The sequence below is a fragment of the Pleurodeles waltl genome, chromosome 2_2 (genome assembly GCF_031143425.1).
Source record: "Pleurodeles waltl isolate 20211129_DDA chromosome 2_2, aPleWal1.hap1.20221129, whole genome shotgun sequence".
NCBI classification, from domain to species: Eukaryota; Metazoa; Chordata; class Amphibia; order Caudata; family Salamandridae; genus Pleurodeles; species Pleurodeles waltl.
Genome location: NC_090439.1, coordinates 1,156,149,890 through 1,156,173,477, shown reverse-complemented (window position 1 = coordinate 1,156,173,477; position 23,588 = coordinate 1,156,149,890). Strand labels below are relative to the sequence as shown.

General features: G+C 47.4%; 1 protein-coding gene across 2 annotated transcripts in view; it reads left to right on the top strand.

Moving 5' to 3' along the window:
- The window catches only part of LOC138274931 (uncharacterized), a 779,592-nt gene that overhangs the window by 180,638 nt on the left and 575,366 nt on the right, over positions 1 to 23,588 (top strand). For both annotated transcript variants that reach the window (XM_069219061.1, XM_069219055.1), the window contains one exon: positions 10,202 to 10,249. In XM_069219061.1, the coding sequence (XP_069075162.1) occupies positions 10,202 to 10,249 (48 nt within the window). The remainder of the gene's footprint in view (positions 1 to 10,201; positions 10,250 to 23,588) is intronic.

Genomic DNA, 23,588 nt, shown 5'->3' with positions numbered 1-23,588 from the left:
CTAGGAGGATACCCCTCCCATGCCTGCCTGTAACACCTATTTCCAAAGGGAGAGGGTGTAACACTCCTCTCGCAAAGGAAATGCTTTGTTCTGCCTTCCTGGGATTGAGCTGCTCAAGCCCCAGGAGGGCAGAAGCCTGTCTGTGAGGTGGCAGCAGCTGGGGCTGCCTGGAAAACCTCAGAAAGGCTGGTATGGCAGTACTGGAGGTCCACTGTGGAGCCCCCCGTGTGCATGGGATTGTGCAACCAATACTGGAATCAGCATTGGGGTGCAATTCCCAGTTGTTAGACACCTTACATGGCCATATTCGGGGTTACCATTGTGAAGCTGTACATAGGTATTGACCTATGTCCAGTGCACACTTAAAATGGCATCCCTGCACTCACGAAGTACAGCAAAATGGGCCTGGACAACGTGGGGCCACTTCTGCTAGTGCAGGAGTGCCCTCACACAGGTACTTTGCACCCAGCCTTCAGGGTTGGAAGACCGGATATATAGGTTAGTTATAAGTGACCTGGTGCAGTGAAAATGGCTGTGAAAGGGTGCATGCACTATTTCACACAGGCTGCAATGGCAGTCCTGTAGAAGCCTTTGCATGGACTCCCTATGGGTGGCAAAAGAAATGCTGCAGCCCATAGGGATCCCTTGGGACCCCAATCCCCTGGGTGCCTAGGTACCATGTACTAGGGACTTATAAGAGGGGGGCAGTATGCCAATTTGGAGTGAAATACTGAGTTACCAGTATGTGGTGACAAATTTAGAAACAGGGAGAGCACGAGCACCGGGGTCCTGATTAGCAGGATTCCAGTGACAATTTCGAAAGCAGTGAAACACACTGACAAGCAGGCCATAACCTATATGCACGGAGGTCCTGACTAGCAGGATACCAGTGACACAGTCAAAACCACACTGACATCAGGCAGAATTTGGGGGTAACATGCCAAAAAGAGGATACTTTTCTACACCCCTAATCAACATTAAATGAAATTTGGCCATTTTAGCCTTGCTTTATAGGCTGAAAACATGTGAGTACTGCATTATTGTACAAAATTGATATATATAAATGTACAATTGTAAAAATGCTTGTAGCAGAGCTATTCAGTGCTTATGACTTTGATGCAGTTGTCCTGAAAGAGAACTAGGATAACAGTCACTTTTCCTTATTCCTAAATATGGGACTGTGTGGCCAAGATGGCGGCCACCTAAAATGCTCCTTTCGCTCCTTTGCCTGTCAGCTGCAAATTACATTAGAACAACTGGGAGCACAGGGACCAGAGATGCAGAGACTTGGGTGTGAACCCTTCCGCAACTCAGGACTAGGCCTTAAGCCCCAGGGGGCCTGCACAGCCAATTCCTTAGACCAACGTGGGTGCATGGCTCATCTCTGCTGCTCTGAAGATGATGGTTGCCAGGAGAGCCATGGAGCACTGAGTGTGCCCCACAGGAGTGAAAATAGCGGCCAGCACTCAACCTGTTTAAGGACGGTGCCTCATCCTGAGCAAAGACAGAACGTGCAACGTGCATCGTGCCTGGCTGCTTCTGACCTAGAATCAAGGGCCCGCCCTGACTGTGCTACCACCTACAATGCTTGAGATGGGCTGCATGAGCCACTCCTGGCAGCGTAAGAGTCTGCCCTCTACGCAGATGTGAGACACATAAGGCTCCATATACCCTGTGGCAAGAGGGGATCGTGAAGCAGACAATGAAAACATAAGGCAGTGAGAGTACCAGACCCCACCCCTCTTGGGAGCATGGATCAACCTTATCAAAGAGGGTCACTGCAGCAGGGACCCACGGATGCAAGCTCGGACTGGATAGCAGTGGCATACAGCTATGGCTGTGCTTTCTCCAGTGGTGACAGCTGCACCACGGAGTGGTAACCGCTTTGCTGCGCCCAATCCAGAGGTCCCTTAGTACCAACAATGAAAACATAGACAGCACCGCTCCAATAGCATTAGCAGCCGAGGTCACTAAAAATGTCTGTATCTAACAGCATGAAGGACCACAACTTAAAAGATGTGCTCACACACTCGTCCAGCATGGCCCTTAAAGAGGGCCTGACTACTCAAAAACCCCATGGAGGAGAGAGGGGATAATGCTGCACCCCTGACCAGGGCTTTCATAGAGTCTCTTTTTGATTTTCTATGCAAAAACCACCAAAATGTCAAACACAAGCTCTTGTAAGATCTCAGCAAGATGAAACAAGACCTTTAGATGGTTGGTGACAGGGAGTCCACTCTTGAAGAAAGCAAATCCGCACAATGCGAAGAATTGGAACATCACCAGCAAGAAGTCTTACGCAAACGAGAACAGCAGGCTGCCCTGTAGGCCCAAATAGAGGACCTGAAAAATCTTACCCACAGGAAGTCCATTTACATATGTCGGGCACCGACAGCCACGGAGGGAATGGATGCAGCAGTCTTGGTGCAGGCCCTCTTCTGCCACGTTCTGAGCCCTGACAGCAGTGTTCAACTGGACAGAGTTCACAGCATGGACCTCCCGGAGATGGACAGACGTTCACTGGATAATTTTGCGTCCGTTCATGACTTTCATCTTGAAGAAAATATTCTCTGGAAGGCCTGTGATATTCCACCTCTCTTGTTCTAACTCTTCCAAGACCTTTCCATGCTGACTTTCAGAGGTATAGAAAGTTTACACTTATCATGGAGCACCTTAAAAACAAAGACATCACTTATAGCTGGGGCCTTCCATTCTGCATCATCTTCCGCTGGGAGGACAGGCACCAAGTCACAACACCGGTGGAAGCATGCTGGCTCCTCAGTTTTCCAGAGAGTACCCGTCGAGAACCACCAAAAAGATCTTGCAAGACATCAATGGCAGCAGGTCACAAGATCCCCCAAGGGTCTACGAACTGATCCAGACACCATCACTCAGGAGAGGCAGGCAGTCCTGGGGAAACTCAAATTAGAGACTGTCCGTCAAGATTTAGAGTGAAGTATCATATATGGCAGGTTGCACTCCCAGCCTGCGCCCCCCTTCCCTATTCTAAAAGCATAAGGGGATTAGGGGGTAGGGGGCTTTCCTGATCAACAAATTATGTTGCTTTGCCTGCCCTCAGTCTGGGATTTGCCTTTTGCACTTTCTTTATGGGCTTCCACAGTGACTAGACCCATTGCTTGTTTTCCTGTTCATGTTCTTGTTTTGGGTTGGATTAGGGGAGGTACTAATAACACTTGAGCTAGACAGTCCTTCCCCCTGCAAATATAACCACGTCCCCTCACTTGCTTGACCGCCTATAAGTGTTACACATATGGGTTGATCTTGCCTCCTTGGGCTGGGCTCCCATGATATCCACTGATGCCCCCATGTAGACTCCATTAATGTTAAAATAACCTGCTTCAGTGTGAGAGGCCATAACTATCCTGTTAAGATGGTGGTGGTATCATCCTTCTAAGAACTTTGTGCTCCAGGAGACATACCTTATTGCACAGGACTGGCACAGGCTGAAATCTCGCCACTACCCACAGCAATACCTTTCATCCAGCTCGATGCAAAAGGAGGGGGAAGCTATTCTCTTCTCATGCAAATTCTGAGGAGTGGCACGTGTAAGGTTGCCAAGGTAAAGGGGAATGCTTTGGCATACCACATTCAAATCGAGGGACATCCACTCACTATTGTGACTGCATAATGAGAAAAAGAAAACCAGGCACAGTTCATGCTACGAGTACTCCTGGAGACTCTCCCCTGAACCAGCAGTCCTAATACGAGGCAGCTGAATAATGACAATTACAGATGGGTCAGCTCCTTGGTCAGTTAGGGGCTCTATCACAAAGGGGGTTGGTGTAGTAATGGGAAGGACCTTGAGGACCTGTGGAAATTAACACACCAGGCCTTAGAGACTGCACCTAATACTCTGCAACCCATACAACGTACACACGCATCAACTATTTCTTGGATGTACCTGCACTTTGGGAGGTGTCCATTGAGCCCATGTCTTTATTGGACCATGCCCTACATTCTCTTTCCCTGCTGGTGCAGACAGCCCACCAAGTAGCAAGACCATGGAGGCTATGTGATGGCATTATCCACAAACTGGAACACGTCCGGGCTATTACTTAGACTATTACTAACCTAATGGCAGGTAACGACACTAGGGAGGTCTCAATAGCTACTCTATTGGAAACACTAAAGGTCGTGGTTAGAGGGGAACTGATTGCTATCTTTGTCCCCAATAACAAACTGCAAGAATAAAAGAAGGTAGAGCTGGAGGGGCAGGTGAAGGAGCCATACCCAAATGCACAAGGGTGCAGGGGGGCATAAGTTAGATGCAGCATATGCCCAACTTAAACTGCTCGACGTAGACATGGCAGAACATTAACTGATACACCTACAACATAATGATACCCTTACATACTTGCAGGGCGTCCAGGTGACTAAACTCACTCCACAATTAGCTGTGTGTCTTGTCAAACCCATTCGGATTGATGAAGTCATTTCAGCCATAATATTCCTAAAACCCTTCAAGTACCCTGAGCATTACTGCTTTTCCTTTCTGTTTTACATGACCTTTTGCCAAACTTTATGCCTGGTCCTCACCAGGCTCTTTACCTCCTTCGCAGGCACAGGGACTGTCCCTTAGTCCATGCTGAAGGCCTCCATAGCAGTTATCCCTAAAGCCAGGAAAAATAAGGATCAGTGTAGCCCTTATAGACCTATTTCTTTGATAAACGTGGCCGCCAAACTCATAGCCAGCATTCTAGCCACTTAAATGAACACCTCAATGCCTATACAATTAGATCCGGATGAGGTTGGGTTTATTCCGCATGGGCAACATGGGGACAATACCAAAGGAATACTTCACATTGTAGATAAGGTTAAGTGATCTAGGCAGGAGGCGATGCTTCTGGCTATCAATGCTGAAAAGCTCTTCATAGGGTTCATTAGCCACATCTGGTTGCCGCTCTGAGAAATTTCGGCTTTAAAGACAGTGTTGGACCTGGCTTTTTGACAGGGACATCCCCAAACTTTTTGCCTCCTTCCTCCTATTTTTTCTGACCTGTTGTTGTTGGCTTTTGACCTCTGGGCACTTTGCCACTGCTAACCAGTGCTAAAGTGCATATGTTCTCTGTGTAAATTGTACTATTGATTGGTTTATCCATGATTGGCTATTTAATTTACTTATAAGTCCCTAGTAGAGTGCACTATATGTGCCTAGGGCCTGTAGATTAAATGCTGCTAGTGGGCCTGCAGCACTGGTTGTGCCACCCACTTCAGTAGCCCCTTAACCTTGTCTCAGGCCTGCCATTGCAAGGCCTCTGTGTGCAGAGTCACTGCCACTTCGACTTGACATGTAAAAGTACTTGCCAAGCCTAGAACTCCCCTTTTTCTACATATAAATCATCCCTAATCTGTGCCCTAGGTAACCCCTAGAGCAGGGTGCTGTGTGGGTAAAAGGCAGGACATGTACCTGTGTAGTTATATGTCCTGGTAGTGTAAAACTCCTAAATTCGTTTTCACACTACTGTGAGGCCTGCTCCCTTCATAGGCTAACATGGGGGCTGCCTCATACACTGTTGAAGTGGCAGCTGCTGATCTGAAAGGAGCAGGAAGGTCATATTTAGTATGGCCAGAATGGTAATATAAAATTCTGCTGACTGGTGAAGTCGGATTTAATATTACTATTCTAGAAATACCACTTTTAGAAAGTGAGCATTTCTTAGCACTTAAATATTTCTGTGCCTTCAATCCACATCTGGCTAGGTTTAGTTGACAGCTTCTTGTGCATTCACTCAGACACACCCCAAACACAGGGTACTCAGCCTCACTTGCATACATCTGCATTTCGAATGGGTCTTCCTGGGCTGGGAGGGTGGAGGGCCTGCACTCACACAAAGGACTGCCACACCCCCTACTGGAACTCTGGCAGACAGGATTGAACTGAAAGGGGGCTTGGTGCATTTCTTAGGCACTCTTTGAAGTCACCCTTACTTCAAAGGCACAACTTAGTATAAAACAGGCCTTCTTGCCAGGGGGTCTCCTTCCCTAAACACATGCAAATGTGGGCAACTGGTAAATCTGCAAATACAAAGGGGCTTGAAAACCTGCATTGAATTTACTAAAAGGAGCCACTTGAAGTTTTCTGGTGGCAAAGATATTTCTTTCAGAGAGGTATTGTAATGGTTTTCCAAGGTGAGCTGTGGAGTGTGTGGTTTTAATGGAGTGTTATAACATTTTTTTAGCACTAGGTAGAAACTATATATTATTCAAATCTGTATTTGAGAAGTGCTTTTTTTTTTTAATTAACCGAAATTTATTTGCGCATTTTGTAGCAGCCTTTATTATGATGTAATTGTATTTTTTACAGTTCTTTCAGGTACCTCGGTACCTCATAGTACTAACAAACATTGGCAAAGCCAGTAGGTCTCATCTACGAAAGAGTTATTGGCTTTGCAAATGTGTTTTAGCCATTAGCCATATTATACACCAGAGTAGCTGCTGTTCAGCATGGCTTAAAGCCAGTGGCATAGTGGTGTGGTGTAGAGTAGAGTAGCATAGGAGCAGTGGCGTAGAGCCCAGTGGTGCAAAGTACAGTGCAGTGGGGTACAGTGCAGTTGTTTAGAGTGCGTTAGCGTAGAGTGCAGTGGTTTAGAGTGCAGTGGCATGGAGTGGCATGGGACAGAGTAGAGTGGCATAGAGTGCAGTGGAGTAGAGTGGCATACAATAGAGTGGCAGAGAGAGCAGTAGTGTAGAGTGGTGAGTGGCATAGATTGCAGAGTAGACTCACGTTTCAGGGAGTGCAGTGGTGTAGTGTAGAGTGGTGCAGAGTAGGGCAAAGTGCTGTAGAGTGGAGTGATGCAGAGTAGAGTGGCATAGAGTGCAGTGGCATAGAATGCAGTAGTACATAGTGCATTGGTGTATAGTACGGTGGTGGAGAGTGCAACACTGCAGAGTAGAGTGTCAGTGCAGTGATGTTTTGTGGAGTAGAGTGGCACAGAGCAGTGGCGTAGAGTACAGTGGTACAGAGTAGAGGGCAGTGGCGTGCAGTTGTTTAGAGTGCATTGGCGCAGAGTGCAGTGGCATAGAGTGGCATGGGGTAGAGTTACATAGAGTGCAGTGGAGTAGAGTGGCATGCAATAGAGTAGCAGAGAGTGCAGTAATGCAGAGTGGTACAGTGTCATGGAGTGCAGAGTAGACTCATGTGGCATAGAGTGTAGTGGTGTAGAGTGGTGCAGAGTGGAGTATTGTAGAGTGGTGTAGAGTAGAGTATTGTGTCTAGAGTGCAGTGGCATAGAGTAGAGTGGTGTAGAGTGCAGAGTTGCAGAGTAGAGTGTCAGTGCAGTGGTGTAGAGTGGTACAGAGAACAGTGGCATAGAGTACAGTGGTGCAGAGTAAAGGGCAGTTTCAAAACCATATAAAGACATGGACTAAGTGGGCAATTGCCTTGCACAACCTTGCAAGAGGTCTGGCCCCTCCTCACCCTTCACAAGCACTAACAGCGAACCATTGCACCAGAAGAGTTTGCCAAGGGGGATGGGTGTTGATTGTTCAACCACTTGACAGTGCCCCTTCTGTTTTGCTTCTGTGTGCAGACAACTCCCCAGGTACCCAATACCTTCAAATAGTCTTGGTGGACCCATCTTGTCTGATTTTAGGTATTGTCCCACCTTGTTCTTCTCTTCTTTATTTATCCAGTTGTTAGCAACAACCCTTTGAATTACTTGCCGTGGATCTCCAATTTGATCTCAATTTCATCCTACTCTTTTATTATCTTTGATTGGTAGTCCGGGCTCCCATTTCTGAGATAAATGTAGAGTCCCAAACATACACTCTAGTGCAGTGAGACTACAGACTAGTTATGGGTACATCACATCCTATCATTAGGTGTGAGACTGTCACCCACACCATCTGCCCTGCCTCTTTAAAAAAAATTAGGTTGAAAGTCCATGGGCGGTTGGGGTAAGCCAGATGTTTTTGTTCAAGTTCTTTAAACTAGCATAAGGTTAATTACCTTAATGTTTCCCAAACTGTTTGCCAGGGGTTCTGAAATGTTCAGAAACATAATCAAAATTTTGCTGTTACTTTCTCTTCAGGAAAGATTGGGTAGATTTGGGTAGGGGTGATGGCCTTGTCATGAAGGGCATTAATTTACTACTGAACAAGGATGTAATGTGACACCTGAATGTAGCACACCAGGAGGCAATCACAAAAGGTCCACAATGAATTAATAGTGCTATGTTAAAAAAGAGTAAATAAATGCACTGACAACATAGTGAGGCATGGCCTCTCTTGCGTGTGTCTGTAAAACTGATGTTTGTTTTTGAATTTTTGTCCTGAATTTTGACCCTTTGTCCTGAATTTTTGTCCTGAATTTTGACCCTTAGTCCTGAATTTTTTACAGTCCTGTCCAGAATTTGCACCAGTGCCAGGTGGTCACCCTACCACCTCGCTGCCCAGGGCGGGTGGGGTTGGCAGCTGCAGACGGAACCGTGAGGGTGGGGGAGGGATGAAGAGGTGGGAATGGAGGGTTGGTAAGTTGGTTTAGTTTTCCTTCTGGTTTCGGAGATGCGTGTACAGCTGCTGTCAGTCCTCGCCGGCGGAGGCAGTCCACGCACAGTGCTTTGTTACACATCTAGGGCTTCTTCTTGTTACGCGCAACAACTCAGTTAAACAGATTTCATCTATAAATATGGGACTGAATTTCTGTTTGTTTTTGTCTTTTTAAGAAGGGGACAAGGTGTTCGACAGATACGCTCTAACATATTTTTAATCCTCTTTTTTCATTTCATAATCAGAGAGTTTTACTATGCACTGTTGTTTTTGGAAGAAAAAAAAAGCAAATGATGGTTTTACATAGACAATAACCTTTGCTATATATGAAAGGTCTTGTTCTTTCAATTTTATAAAGTGTTTAGGGACACTGCATTTAGCAGGATCGTTCATTAATTATGAATTTAATGGAGAAAACCATGGTGGAGAACTGGTGGTAGATGGATATCATCTAGCCTGAATTGTTGAGTTAGTAGCTCACTGTGCGTGTCACAGTGTTCAGTTCACAGCTCTGAGCAGTAACCCTCTCTTCCCCAGCCATACACACCCTACGCCACCCGCCATCCGCACTGCTGAATGTTTCAGGGAAGCTTGCTGCCTCATGTGATGGTGGCTGCTGAGTATATGCTGCTCTTTCTATTTGCATTATAATGTAAAGCACTGTTCTGTTCACTGGCCCCTTTTCTTCTCCACCATTTGGTTTTGGAATTTGAAAATGATGTTTTTCTCTTTAAGCAGACGCAATGAATGGACACTGGCCCGACAGATAAAACAGGATTTAAGGTGCAAATCTGATTTAGCAGATAAATCCAAGTTGCTTCATCCCCTCAGTACAACCAAAGGCTGGGATGGAGGGTGGGAGATGCGTATCCCATGCTTTTTATGGATTTGTGTGGATAAACAAAAGCTGTACCACTGTCACTACTGCAAAAAAAAAAAAACTAACGTGGTCCCATTTTTGGCATATCCACATGGCTTCCACCGGTCCCTGCTTCGTCTGCTTTTTAGAGTCGAGCCTGGTTGCATGCGCTCGCGCATGCGTATAGCAGGGAGACGCTTTTGTATTTATAAAAGGGCTCGGAGCCCTGTCAACTTCACGTCAGTGCTTTTTATTGGTTCGTGGGCTTCCCTAATAAAATCTGCGTGCTTTCATTAGTCGAAGGCAAGCATACGTCATGCCTTTTCCGGTGGCTAGCCCTCCTCGAGCGAAGAGACCAAGTACAGAAAACATGCGAGGCTCGCTGTTTTTCATCGGGCTCGTGGACTTCTTTTTCTCTAATTTATGAGCGCGATCTCGCTTGGCAGAAGTCGAGCGCTTTACATAGTTAATTTAACTTTTTCGGGTTATGTACATAAATGCACTTTTGCCCGATAGGTGAAAAGTCGGGTTAGGAGTTTACAACGCGATCAGCTCTAACATGAGCAAACGCGAGACCCGTTGCATTGCAAATGCTTGTTCTAGGTTTATGATTCGTGTGAAATCTGGGGTCATTTGTTACTGTATCTCATTTTCACTGCTGTGCATCAGCCGTTTACTTGCCTGGGGGGCTGTAGGGAGGAGCTTATTGCGTAAGACAGAGGAGCATTATGGTTTAGCTGGGGTTGGTGGAAACGCTAAGGAAATGTTTGCACATGCGGACATCATCTGGGCCTTACTAGGTTGGTTGTTAAGGTTTGAATTTTTTCTTTTCAGATTCCAGCTCCAAAATTGCCCCTCGCTCAATCATCAAACCGAAAACGAGTAAGTACTGAGCACTTTTTTAAATAATGGCTTCAGTCCTTACAGAGCACACAAGGTATTTCATCATGCTGAAAGATTCACTTGGCCATGTTTGTATGGATGATGTTAAATAATTAGAATTGTGGCCACCTTTCTATGTTGGCGGACTAGTAATGATAATACCGTAGTACCTTAAGGTTTAAGATATTATGGCTTGGAAAAAAATGACATCTGATATCCTGATTACACGGTACCCTCTTTTGTTGTGAAACTCCCAACTGCGATTGGTAGTGACAAATTGAAATGCCGAGTTTTTTCTGATCTGTAAATGAACAATTGTCACCTGGGACTCATTACAACTAAGTTCTATGCCCAAAGGTTTTTTGGTATCCTGGATATAGTCAATAATCCAACAAGTACTAATAGCGGTTAATGCCACAATAACATCAACACCAAACACAGGCTAGATTATATTATCAAAGCAATGTTCATGTACATTTTTAACTCATAAAAATCCAAATTGATATCAGATATAGTGCGAGAAAGTGAATCAGACAGTGCAGGATTTTCAGGCCCCCACTTCTTTTAGGGTGTGCCCTAGAAAGAAACAATCACACACTGGCTGCCAGATGTTTCAACACCAAAAACCGGATGAATATCTTGCATGAAGACTCACTAATAAACGTACCTGCTTGAACACCGAGGGATACTGCCTTCAAGAGGAAGAGGGCTGTAAAATTAGCCTCTGAATTGTCCTTTGATCCTAAAAAAACTTTAAATTGTCTCTAATGGTCTATTCACAAGTAGGAACGTTAGCTAGGTTGACACCAGCCAACTTCATCATCAGCTTAGTAGTAAAATGTTTCCTTGTTTGAAGGAAAAGTATCCAAGCTTATTTTCATGTTGTATTGCCCAGGCAGGAAGTACAGAATGTTATCAGTCTCTCTGCTGACTGACGTGCTGAACACGTTCCTTGGTCAGGATTATGCTCTGTAGTGCAGGATTTGTCACCTGCTCTTCGCACAGACACCCTTTGCATTCCAGGAGTCTTTACTGAGCGTTTCTTTCGGCTCCCTTCTTAGGCATGGAGGTAACAATGTCCTGACTCACATTTCCATCAGCATCCCCTGGTCACAGGCTGCTAAATTACAAACCTCACACCTACTTCACTAGAATTCCCAAACACAAGTGGACCTATTTCTGCAGTTATCACGCAGCGCAGCAAGTCACCTGGATGTGCTGCGTGATAGGGAAATGGCAGGAATGTGCCGTACTTAACAATATACAGCACATTCCTGTGATATCCCTGCGCCGGCGTACAACATGCTGCCCAGCGGTAGCGCAGGCACTCTTACACCATGGTGCAAAGCTGCTGGCATTGTAAGCAAGACTGTTTTTATGCAGGAAGGGTCACCTTCATGCACAAAAACAATCCCCTGAGGCATTTCCCTCTCTCTGTGCGTGCTGCTGTATGCTCTGAGCACCTCCCCTGGGAGGTACTGGTCAGGGGAGTGGTCACTCCCGTTTCCTTTGTACAGTTTTGCGCCAGAGCAGGGCTGGGGGATCCCTGAACCGGTGTAGACTGGCTTATGCAGAGATGGGCACCATCTGTGCCCATCAAAGCATTTCCAGAGAATGGGGGAGGCTACTCCTCCCCAGCCCTTCAGACCTATTTCCAAAGGGAGAGGGTGTAACACCCTCTCTCAGAGGAAATCCTTTGTTCTGCCTTCCTGGGCCAGGGCTGCCTGGACCCCAGGAGGGCAGAATCCTGTCTGAGGGGTTGGCAGCAGCAGCAGCTGCAGTGGAGACCCCGGAAAGGCAGTTTGGGAGTACCTGGGTTCTGTGCTAGAGACCCAGGGGATCATGGAATTGTCCCCCCAATACCAGAATGGTATTGGGGTGACAATTCCATGATCTTAGACATGTTACATGGCCATGTTCGGAGTTACCATTGTGACGCTGTACATAGGTAGTGACCGATGTATAGTGCACACGTGTAATGGTGTCCCCGCACTCACAAAGTTCGGGGAATTTGCCCTGAACAATGTGGGGGCACCTTGGCTAGTGCCAGGGTGCCCACACACTAAGTAATTTGGCACCCAACCTTCACCAAGTGAGGGTTAGACATATAGGCGACTTATAAGTTACTTATGTGCAGTGAAAAATGGCTGTGAAATAACATGTATGTTATTTCACTCAGGCTGCAGTGGCAGGCCTGAGTAAGAATTGTCTGAGCTCCCCATGGGTGGCAAAATAAATGCTGCAGCCCACAGGGATCTCCTGGAACCCCAATACCCTGGGTACCTAAGTACCATATACAAGGAGATTATATGGGTGTACCAGTGTGCCAATGAGAATTGGTAAATTTAGTCACTAGCCTGCAGTGACAAATTTAGAAAGCAGAGAGAGCATAAACACTGAGGTTCTGGTTAGCAGATTCTCAGTGATACAGTTAGGCACCACACAGGGAACACATACAGGGCATATACTATGATCACTGGGGTCCTGCCTGGCAGGATCCCAGAGACACAAAAGCAAAAACAAACATACATACAGTGAAAATGGGGGTAACATGCCAGGCAAGATGGTACTTTCCTACAATTGGTCTCGTGTTATTTTTTTGAGTGTGTGTCTTGCTTTATTGATACTGTGAGTACAACAACTGCTTTGCACTTGTCCAAGATTACCCTAACTGCTTGACCAAGCTACCATAAAAATCAGAGCATTAGGTGATCTAGTCTTTACCACGGTAAACCAATGTTTGGTTGCCCAGAACCTCAACACAGTGTGCCTGGTTTTGCACACTACATACAAGGCCGACCTCCTACAGTATGTCTTCAAACCTCCCATTCCGTTCCATTGCTGAAGGTGAATTTAGTATAAAAATGTCCAAGAGAACACTGAGGGGTAAGCTTGAGATCCCAAAGGCCATGGAGAAGAAAGTGAAAAGGCCTCCAGAGAGGATTCCACATGTACTGTATCTGAGCCCTGAACACCAAAGTGCTCTTGAAGGGGGGATCCAGTTCAAAAGATCCAGGAGGGAAGAAGAGCAAAGACATCCTCATTTCTGCCACTCCTATCGCTGTTGATCCCTCTCGAGGTTAAGTAGATTGAAATCATATAGAGGTAGTAGAGCCAGTACATCACTGCAAGACCATTAGCTCCCGCTGCACCTTTGGCTTAGAAGTTATGGTCTCAAGACCATCCTCCAGGTTGGCAATCAGATAGAGGTTATACGCACCATAGCCTATGCATTCACTGCCACAGCATAATTTTCTCATATGATTATCATCCTCTGTGGTAACAGGCAGAAGAAGTTGTCTTCACGATCTCCTTTGAAGTTGAATGATGAGACACAAACATCGTTCTGTAGCTGAAAATCTTTAATTGGATCACCAGCTAGAGTTCTGCTACTGGACAGTACCACCACATTTCAATATATCTTAACCTGAGGTGTTGCAAAACCAAATATTCCTCATGAAGCTTTCGATACGGCTATCTCTTTAACTATTGAGATGCTTCAATCTTGCTCAACATGTAGCCCTTTACTATCCCATAGATCCTAGTCTTTCTGAGCTCGCAGAGGAAAACAATAACGTTAGTAAGTAATAACTAAGGTGGCAGCGCCTCACCGGTTAGAAAAATACATGCCAGAACAAGACCCATGTTTTTTATGCCTGGACCCTAAGAAACAACCAGTAAGAGTGGCAATAGTCAGCAATAGCCATGCCTGAGCTCCAGAATCCTCTTCTCCCCCAACAGGGAAAGCTAAAGAGTGGGTGCTGCAGGAAAAAAGATCTGTGGTGTTGCCGTCACTGCGCCTGTCAGGCGTGGCTCCTCCGCTAGGGCAGTGGAGCGCCAACCCCACCTCCCACCAGCAGCAGCAGCTGCAAACCTTTTACTACTAAACAACAATAAACTATGTTTATTATCATTTGGTAGTAAAAGTGCCAATGCCACAGGCTGTGACGAGCACTGAGGGGGAGTGCACAGCACTCCCCCTCATTGCGCATGTATGTTTGGCCTGCCATTTCAGACCGGCCAAACACAAATATGCACTGTGCTCTCTCCAGCCTGGCACTGCGTTGCCAGCCTGGATGGAGCATAATATATCAAAAAAATTTTTGGTTTCTCTGGGGGAAGGATATGAATTAACCTCCATGACAGTGGTTGTACCATAAAGAACTTTCTGTACCGATGAGGTTTGTGAGTAATATATCACATTTATTGGAAACTTAAGTTCAACAATTTAAAGTAAAGTAATCGAGGTGCTCCTGTATAATGGCGCAGTGTGAGTGAATTATGTGTTAGTTTAAGTGTTGCAGTGCTATTTACATGAAAACTAAAACCAAACTGTGGTTAAAAGTATCAAGTCTCATATAGCAACCTATAACCATAGGTACTGTGAGACTGCTGAATTTTTCAAAGTCAATCCACAGTTTCTAATACAATGTTGACGTTTCGACCCCAAGCAAAGAAATTTGTTCAGGCGGGTCATCATCAAGACAGAATATTGAAATAGGAAGCACCCCTATTTAATTGTACTCAGACACATCCTAGTCGTGTTAACAATAAAACTATACCAATTTGCCTTCCATCTCATGTAGCCCTGGTGTGTTGTTAATAATACAACTTTTTTACTTTGCCATCTAATGGCTTCAGGAAGGTCTTAGATCGTTCCATGAAAATGAGCCAAGTGTTTAAAGTCCTTTTTAAAACTTGTTGGTGTGGACCTATGTTAAAGTGAAGGATCTGCAGCCCTGATTTAATCAGGTTAAATGCTTTGGCTGGTAGTTCAGCAGCACGGCTGGAAAGAGCAGGCACAGGCTCCCAGTCTGCCAGGGAGAGCGCTGGCTGGGCGCTCCCAGCCATTCCTAATGCTGCTCTGAGCAGCATCAGGATTGGCTTCAGGGCAGGCTGGGAGCCTGCAGCCTGTAGCAGTGGAGCAGTGTGGTGGTGGCGGCAGCGGCAACGATGCAGGTAAGTGTTTTTTTTGTATTAATTGCCCCCCTACAAAGCACTGTGAGCAGCTCCTGGTGTATGTGGTGCCTGAAGAGGGACTAAAACTCTGTGTCCTGCGCAGAGTGCCAGAACATAAATCCCAAGGCCCTCTGCAAATGGGTAAGAAGCTATAGGCTGCTTGCCATGCAACTCTGTGCTTCTCCAGGTCCCGTTCATGAGGGAGGTAATGGGACCGCTCCTGGAGTTGCTTGAGTGGATCCTTGTCGCGCTCCAGGACTTATTCTGGTATGTCCCTTAAGAAGAAGTGAAAGAAGTCAAAGTGCACTTGGACTTCTGTGCACCACTCCGACTCTTGGGACAATACAAAGAAATGATGCTGAAAATCCAGGCCCCCTCACAGGTTGTTTCTGTCCACCCTGCATTGGATACTGGGGTCTCCAACTACGACTCTCCTTCTACACCCCGAACCCAGCATCTCCGCTCCGCTGACTTTGCCCTCGCAACCGTCCCACGCGTCCGCAGAACTACAACTGGTGGCAGGCCATTTTCACACCTCCCCGCCAAAATGTGGAACACTCTTCCCACCTGCCTGCGTCAGACCAAAGACCTTCTTACCTTCGGGAAACTTCTCAAGACCTGGCTGTTCAAGCAGTAGCAGCACCTCCACCCCGTCTTCTCCCCCTCCCCTCCTCAGCTCCTTCAGACCCTCACAGGTGAGTAGTGCGCTTTACAAATCCCTGATTGATTGATTGGTCCCTCTGCACTTCCCTGAGTTTTCAGGGGCGGGAGCTAACCTGGCCCAACTCCCTCAATTCTGTGATGGCCATGAACCTCACATTTGGGTGGCCGATCCCCTCTGGAGTACCTTCAGGCTACATAGGTTTGGGAGAGTCTTTGACAGAAGCTCCTCTGGCAAGTCTTCCCTGTATGCCAGTTGGCCTCTCCTTTGGCAGATCTAGATTGGTTGTGGCTGCCGCTTTGCAACCTCCTCTGGGGACCATTCCAGTGGTACTGTTTCCAGCACCGCTGATGCCTATTGGCATCACCAATCCCATCCTGATTCCTGACTAGGATATAGAGCCAGATCGACACCACACAATGTCAACTCTGGCAATGACCAGGCTCACACTGCTTGAATCAGAGATGGAGCCCTATTTCCCGGAAGGGCCAACTGAGGAACACTAATGAAGGGGAGCTGAGGATCTCTATGGCTACTCCGACCCCCTAGCAGAGTCCATGGCCAATGACACCTGGAAGGAAGATCCGGCTGACCCCAGTGGTCCGGGCACCTCACCAGACACTGGCCTCCTCTCTCCTCCCACTGTGGCTACAGAAGAAGGACCTTCTTTCATGATGGTGGTCTAGAGGGCAGCTGAGGTCCAGGACCTGATGCTGCCCATGGTTGAGGTCAAGACTAACATTTTGACAGAGTTGCCTCAGCCTGGAGTATCCTCCTCAGAACCCTTACTACCTTTTAACAAAGCCCTCACAAATGTCTTCTTAGGGATTGGGCCAAGTACTGCACAAGCACTCCTGTACACAAGTCCATCCCACTCGCGGGGACCCAGCCTTCCTCTCCAGCACCCCACCCCTGAAAGTCTGGTGGTGAAGGCCTTAACCTCCCAGATAAGTCCCAGCGTGTTCCCTACCACACCACCTGCTAGGAATTCCAAGAGGTTGGTTACCTTTGGTAAGAGAATTTTCCCTCCCACCAGCCTGGTACCGGGTTCCATGAACACCATGTGCTTATTGGGTCGGTATTCCCACACAGTGAGGGACATGGTTGCACAAGTGCTGCCTTTGTTCCCAGATGAGACCCTGGCCATAGTATACCAAGCTATTGCTGACAGAAGAGATGCAATGAAGTTCACAATAAGATACTGATTAGATACGACCTATGCTGGGCAGAGCAATTGCTTCAACAGTGGTGATGCGATGCCAGCCTCCCTTATGGACATGCCTTTCAGTGTGGCTCAACTCTTCTGTGAAAAGGCAGATTTGGCTCTGGAAATGTTTTAAGATAGTAGGGCCACCTCTAGGTCATTGGGATTCACTATGGCACCACAACAACTGCACTCTGCCTTGCACCCCACCCATGGCTATGGTAGAAGCTAGCATTTACATTTATTTCTCCCTAGCCAACACATCCAGCAGGCATCACATTCCTTTTGTGTCTGCGGCTCCCACAGCCCTCGTGGGGACCAGAGCCAGGGGTTGACCCAGTCCACCTCCTCACCCTGACAACCACAACTCAGAAGCATCTTTAGTTTACTCTTGCTCCAACAGTGGGAAATAACTTCAGACTAGTAGGGGCTTCAAATTATCTTGCTGGTCTATGCCCTCCCATTCCAACAGACCTCGTCACCTTTTCCACCTTCCTCCGATCGGCTGATGGAAGACCAGCTCTCGCTCTTGTGACAGGAAGTATTGGCTTTTCTAGCCAAATGAGCATTCGAGAGGTTACCAGCATGAGAAGTAGGTTATGGTTGCTATTGAAGACTTTATGCATTAGGAAGCTATGGTTTGGTCTGTTCTGGATCTGGTAATCCCCTCTATTGAAATATGGCCCGCAAGCTCTCTAGATCAATGCTCTGGCCTTGAATCAGAGTATCCACATTTACAATAGGAAAGGAAGCACACTTTAATCCTTATTTGACCACTGGTTTAATATATTATATATCAGTAGATGTCAGACTTTGGTCATACTATATTGATATGGCAGTTGTGTCTAGACATGACAGTAACCTTAATGCCCTAGCTCTTGCCATGGATCTCCCAATTTGCAGAGGATCAGAGAATCACCCCGAACCTTTTGACAGTAGGCACCAAGTATCATCCAATCGGCGTAGAATAAAAGGGAGTATAATGACACACTCCCAGGAGCAAGTGGAGTCGATATACAAATTGGTAGAGGAAAGCTTGGGGGACTTGCTCAAGCTTAGACCTGTCAATGGAACAGGAGGCCTGCCTAATGACGATAGGGGGATTTCATAAACAGTTTTTTGAAGGTCTCATTAACCATTACTTTGTGGAAACTAAATTTTCGGGTTCCAAGAAAAGCCCCCTGTTTGGCCCTAATCGTCTCTGCAGAGAGGCCAAGCTTGATTTAAATTGCCTCAATGAAGGCACAGGACAGAATAATGATACAAGCTTGGCAGGTGATATATCAATCAAAACAAGCTTTATTCGGTCAAATTAACCATCAAAGCATCACAATACATTACATCATAACTCATTTTACAGCCTATACAATTAATAAATAAAACAAATAAATACATAAAATCTTGAACTGCTCATATCTAAAATCCCACCTAATCAATCATCATTAGTCCTTATTTACAAGACGATTACGTATATGCCATGCTGCCACTAGAGACTTACTAACTGGAGGAGCTAGCTCATTAGAACTATGGCTTTTAAAACCCTTACTACCATGTTACATTTTTTCAGCCCCATTTCTCAACAGATTTTGCGGATCTTTTTTGACCGAATAAACAACTTTATTCGGTCAAATTAGCCATCGAGGCATCACAATACATTAAAAACTCATTTTGTAGCCTATACAATTATTAAATAGAACAAATAAATACATAAAATCTTAAGCTGCTCATATCTAAAATCTCACATAATCAATCATCATTAGTCCTTGTTTACAAAACGATTACGTATATGCCATGCTGCCACTAAATACTTACTAACTGCAAGAATTAACTCCTTAGAACTATGGCAGGTGATATATAAAAAGCCTGTCAGTAAGGCCAAGAAGGAATGAAACCAAGGGAAATGGGAGGATCTATTGACTACCGCAAGGGAAGGTGACCATTGCACCTTCTGGAATTTAAGGCCACATGGAGGAAGGAGGGCAGCGCCCTCATTGAAAATATTATTGTTGCTGAGGTATGGATTACACATTTCTCCAGCTTGTATTTCCTCACTGCAAAAGATAGTGCCTTACAAGCAGATGAGTTGGGCCCCTTTATTGTTGTCCTAAGCAGGGCACCTAGTAACTTGGCATATCCTCCCACCTAGAGTCAGGAAATGAGCCTACGAATTAGGATTGTTTCCAACGGGGTCCATCCCCTCATACACGCCCAGGCCCCCTGTGGCGCAATAGCGGACTTCGGATAGGTGGTGAAGTGCTCAATTGGCCACAGTGGAGGAGGGCTGGCATCCACACTCTCTCTCAGATCCTGGAAAACGACATGCTCAAATCCTTCCAAAGGTTACAGGAAGAATTTGATCTCCAGCCGAGCCAAGAATGGAGATACTTACAACTTAAGCACTGTATCTCCCAGGGGACCGATGCTACCCGATGGGGGTCTCAGTCCTCACCCATAGTGGCCTACCTGCAGCAGTGGGGACAATATAGGGGAGTTATGGCAGGTCTTTATGACCTAATCACCCGACAGCTCTACTCCCAACCTCTCCTAGAGAAGCTACGCTTACAATGGCAAACCCGGTTACAACAGCCCTTAGACCCAGATGACTGGGAAGACATCCTAGAAGAATTGGACAGAGGTACCCGGGAGGCACGATTAAAGTTCTGCCTCTTTAAGGTCTTACACAACTGGCACTGGTCCCCAGCGAAATTGCATAGGACTGGGCTCCTCCCGCATTCGAAGTGTTGGAGATGTCCAGAGACATACTGTGACCTAAAACATATCTTAATTGACTGCCCAACGGTCTGACCACTGTGGGATGCTGTGAGCTCCACCCTGGCCGAATCTATGTTACTCCCGTCACCGCTCCCCCCCTCTCTTATACTCCTACAAGACACAACCTCCCTCCCAGACCTCTCCAGACCGCACAAAGGATTGCAGCATACAGCACTAGCCACTGCAAAAATCTGTAGACTCCGTCACTGGCGGTCAGAGATCTCTCCAACCCCAGAAGAGTGGATCATAGCCATGACCGGCACGGCCACGCATGAAAGAATCATCTACAACCTGCAAGACCAAGCTCAAATATTTACCCAGGTGTGGGCCCCCTTCCTCACTGGGGGAACGACCGTAGATCACCCGAAACCATAAGCCCTCCCCCCCCCACTTTCCTCCTCCTCTCTTCCCCTTCCCTTTCCTACTCCCCCTTCTTTTTCTTTTCTCCCTTCTTTCCCCTCCTCACTAGTCCCCCCCTTCTTCCCTTCTTCCTCTTTTTTCTCTTTCCCAATTCTACCAGAGACTCGATACTGGTCCCTCCTATTTCCTTTAGCAGACTCCTTTTGCAGACTCACCTTTCCGAGCCATTGGTAGGACACTTAGGAGGTCATTACGACCCTGGCGGTCGGTGGTAAAGCGGCGGTAAGACCGCAAACAGGCCGGCGGAAAAAAAAATGTCGCGTCATCCGCCACTTCACCATTCCGACAGCCATGGTGGTGAAGACCGCTGGGCTGGAGATTGCGGTCTGCAGCCCGGCGGTCGTCACTAGACCGCCGACGGTATCAGGACCTTGCATACCGCCATGGATCTCGGGTGGTTGGGAACTGCCATGAGATCCATGGCGGTAGGCACTATCAGTGCCAGGGAATTCCTTCCCTGGCACTGATAGGGGTATCCCCCACCCCCGCTACCCCACACGAATCCTCCCCCCACACCCCCACCCCTCTGCCACCCCCCAAAGGTGGCACAACCCCCCTCCCCACCCCGACCCCAAACATGCACATATACACACCCCTACACGCACACCCCTAACATGCACATATACACACCCCTACCCGCACACATACACCCGGACAACACATACCCGCACACATACAAACAGACATGCACACCGTCCGACCCGCACACATTTCCCATACACACAGCAGCCCCCGGCACGCATACACTCACTCACTCACCCCCTCTACACTCTCACACCCCCATGCACGCACACAACCCCCCCCACCCCCTTCCCTAACGGACGATCAACTTACCTTGTCCATTGATCCTCCGGGAGGGGACGGGATCCATGGGGGCAGCTCCGCCACCAGAACACTGCCACACTGAATCATGGGACGTGATTCAGTGGGCGGTGTTCTGTTGACGTGGCGGTGGAGGTTGAGCAACCTCCACTTTCCCGCCGTCCGCCAGTATGGCTGCTGGCGGCTTTCCGTACGAAAAAGGACGGCGGCCTGCCAGCCGTCATAATACGCGGCGCGGAAGACCGCCACCACTGGCGGTCTTCAGCACGGCGGTACCTCGGCGGTCTTGCGAAAAGACCGCTGAGGTCGTAATGACCCCCTTAGTACTAAGCAGGAACTGGCTGAGTGAAGACAAAAGATCTAAGCCCCAATCTCCTGATTGCGCGATTCCCTTGACAATGCACTACCCTAGGGTATACTACCCTCAAGGCAAAGATACCCGGCCTGGCATGGACGCCCCATGGTACATGCGCCCTATGACCTGTTCCCAATCCAGGTGTCTACACTGTACGGAGCCTACCCTCTACCTCCAGGGGGCCTGATGACTCAGCACTCATGCCCACGCCACCCGGCTGGCTTGCTTATTTGCTTATCCTCCCTTCCTTCTCTTACCTTACCCCGAGGGTCTTCTAACACAACATTTTGTTTACTCCCCATCTCATATCTCTTATCTCTATCTACACCTTTTCTCCTACCACCTTCCCTTTTCCCGTTTGACTTGATCATTACAATATGTTTTTCAAACCACGATTGACAATATCCCATTGTCCTATCCGTTCTCCCAATTTTCTGATTTATTGTATACAATTGCTTACAAGTGCTGGGACTTCGATCTCATTTGGGTTTTGTACTGTATTGCAGTGTTCACAATAAAACCTTTAAAAATGTTTTAAAAAAATGTGTTTCCTACAAAGCACCAGGTAATGCAAGATCCTTGATGATTTGTTCTTGGCCGAGCCGGATGTTGGAGGTCCATATTTTGAGTTACTATTCAATGCTCTCATGAATGGGATGCCCATTCCTGCATCTTTTGCAGGGTCCGAAATTCTAGCAATACACAAAAACAGCAACTACCAACAAATTATAGACATATCAGTCTCATCAATGCACACAAAAACTGTTTAATAGAGTTATTTTAGAAAGAATGCAGATGTGGATGGAGGTTAATGATATTTTAACTCCCCTGCATTCGGGATTTCATGAACAGGTGTCTACTGTTGATCAAGTGTTTAGCCTTCAGTTGTTATTTTGGAAAACTGTCTTCTTAGAACGTGGACTTTTATATGTGACATTCGTAGATGTGAGATCGGCCTTCGATTTGGTATCCAGACACGCTGTGGCAAGTGTTAGCCTACATGGGAGTTCAGCTATACCTCCTTGAAATCATCGTAAGGCTCTATGCACAGAATTTTGCCCAGGTCAGAAGTGGCTATTTAGGAGGAGTGACCAAGCCATTTCCAGTAATGAGAGACATTAGGCAGGGCTGCGTCATTGCCCTAACCCTTTTCAAACTGTATGTTAATGACTTGATTGCTTAACTGAATATGTGTGATTGATGCTCAAGATGAGCCAACATCAAGGTGCCCACCCTAATGTTTGCAGATGACATACTCCTGTTATTTAAATCGCCCATGCCGATTCATAACCTTGATGGTTTTTAGTAGCTTCGGTAAGCAGAGGTGCCTGGAACTTAATTTGGCAAAAACAAAATACATAGGGGGTCATTCCGACCCTGGCGGTCTTTGACTGGCAGGGCCGTGGATGACGGAAGCACCGCCAACAGGCTGGCGGTGCTTCCTAGCCCATTCTGACCGCGGCGGTAAAGCCGCGCTCAGAAAACCGGTGCCGGCGGTTTCCCGCCGGTTTACCCCCGGCTGGGCGAATCCGCCAGGGCAGTGCTGCAAGCAGCGCTGCCTTGGGGATTCTGACCCCCTTCCCGCCAGCCTGTTTCTGGCGGTTTTTACTGCCAGGAAGAGGCTGGCGGGAACGGGTGTCCTGGGGGCCCTGGGGGCCCCTGCACTGCCCATGCCACTGGCATGGGCAGTGCAGGGGTCCCCTAACAGGGCCCAGGGCGGCTTTTCACTGTCTGCTTAGCAGACAGTGAAAAGCGCAACGGGTGCAACTGCACCCGTTGCACCGCCGCAACACCGCTGGCTCCATTCGGAGCCGGCTCCTGTGTTGCGGCCCTCATTCCCGCTGGGCCGGCGGGCGCTAACTTGCTTAGCGCCCGCCGGCCCAGCGGGAATGTTAGAATGCGGGAAGCGGTATTTTGGCCGTGTGGCGGCCAAATGGCGCTTCCCGCCTGGCGGGCGGCAACCGCCGCCCGCCAGAGTTAGAATGAGGGCCATAGTGCTCAACCCATGCAACGCAACAAGATCCAACCCTACCTTTGAAGGGATTCCTTTAGAACAGGTCCTAACCTTTGAATAGCTTGGGATCACCCTTAATGAGCATATGGATTGGGTCACACATGTCTCTGGACGTAGAATTACTTTGGAGTA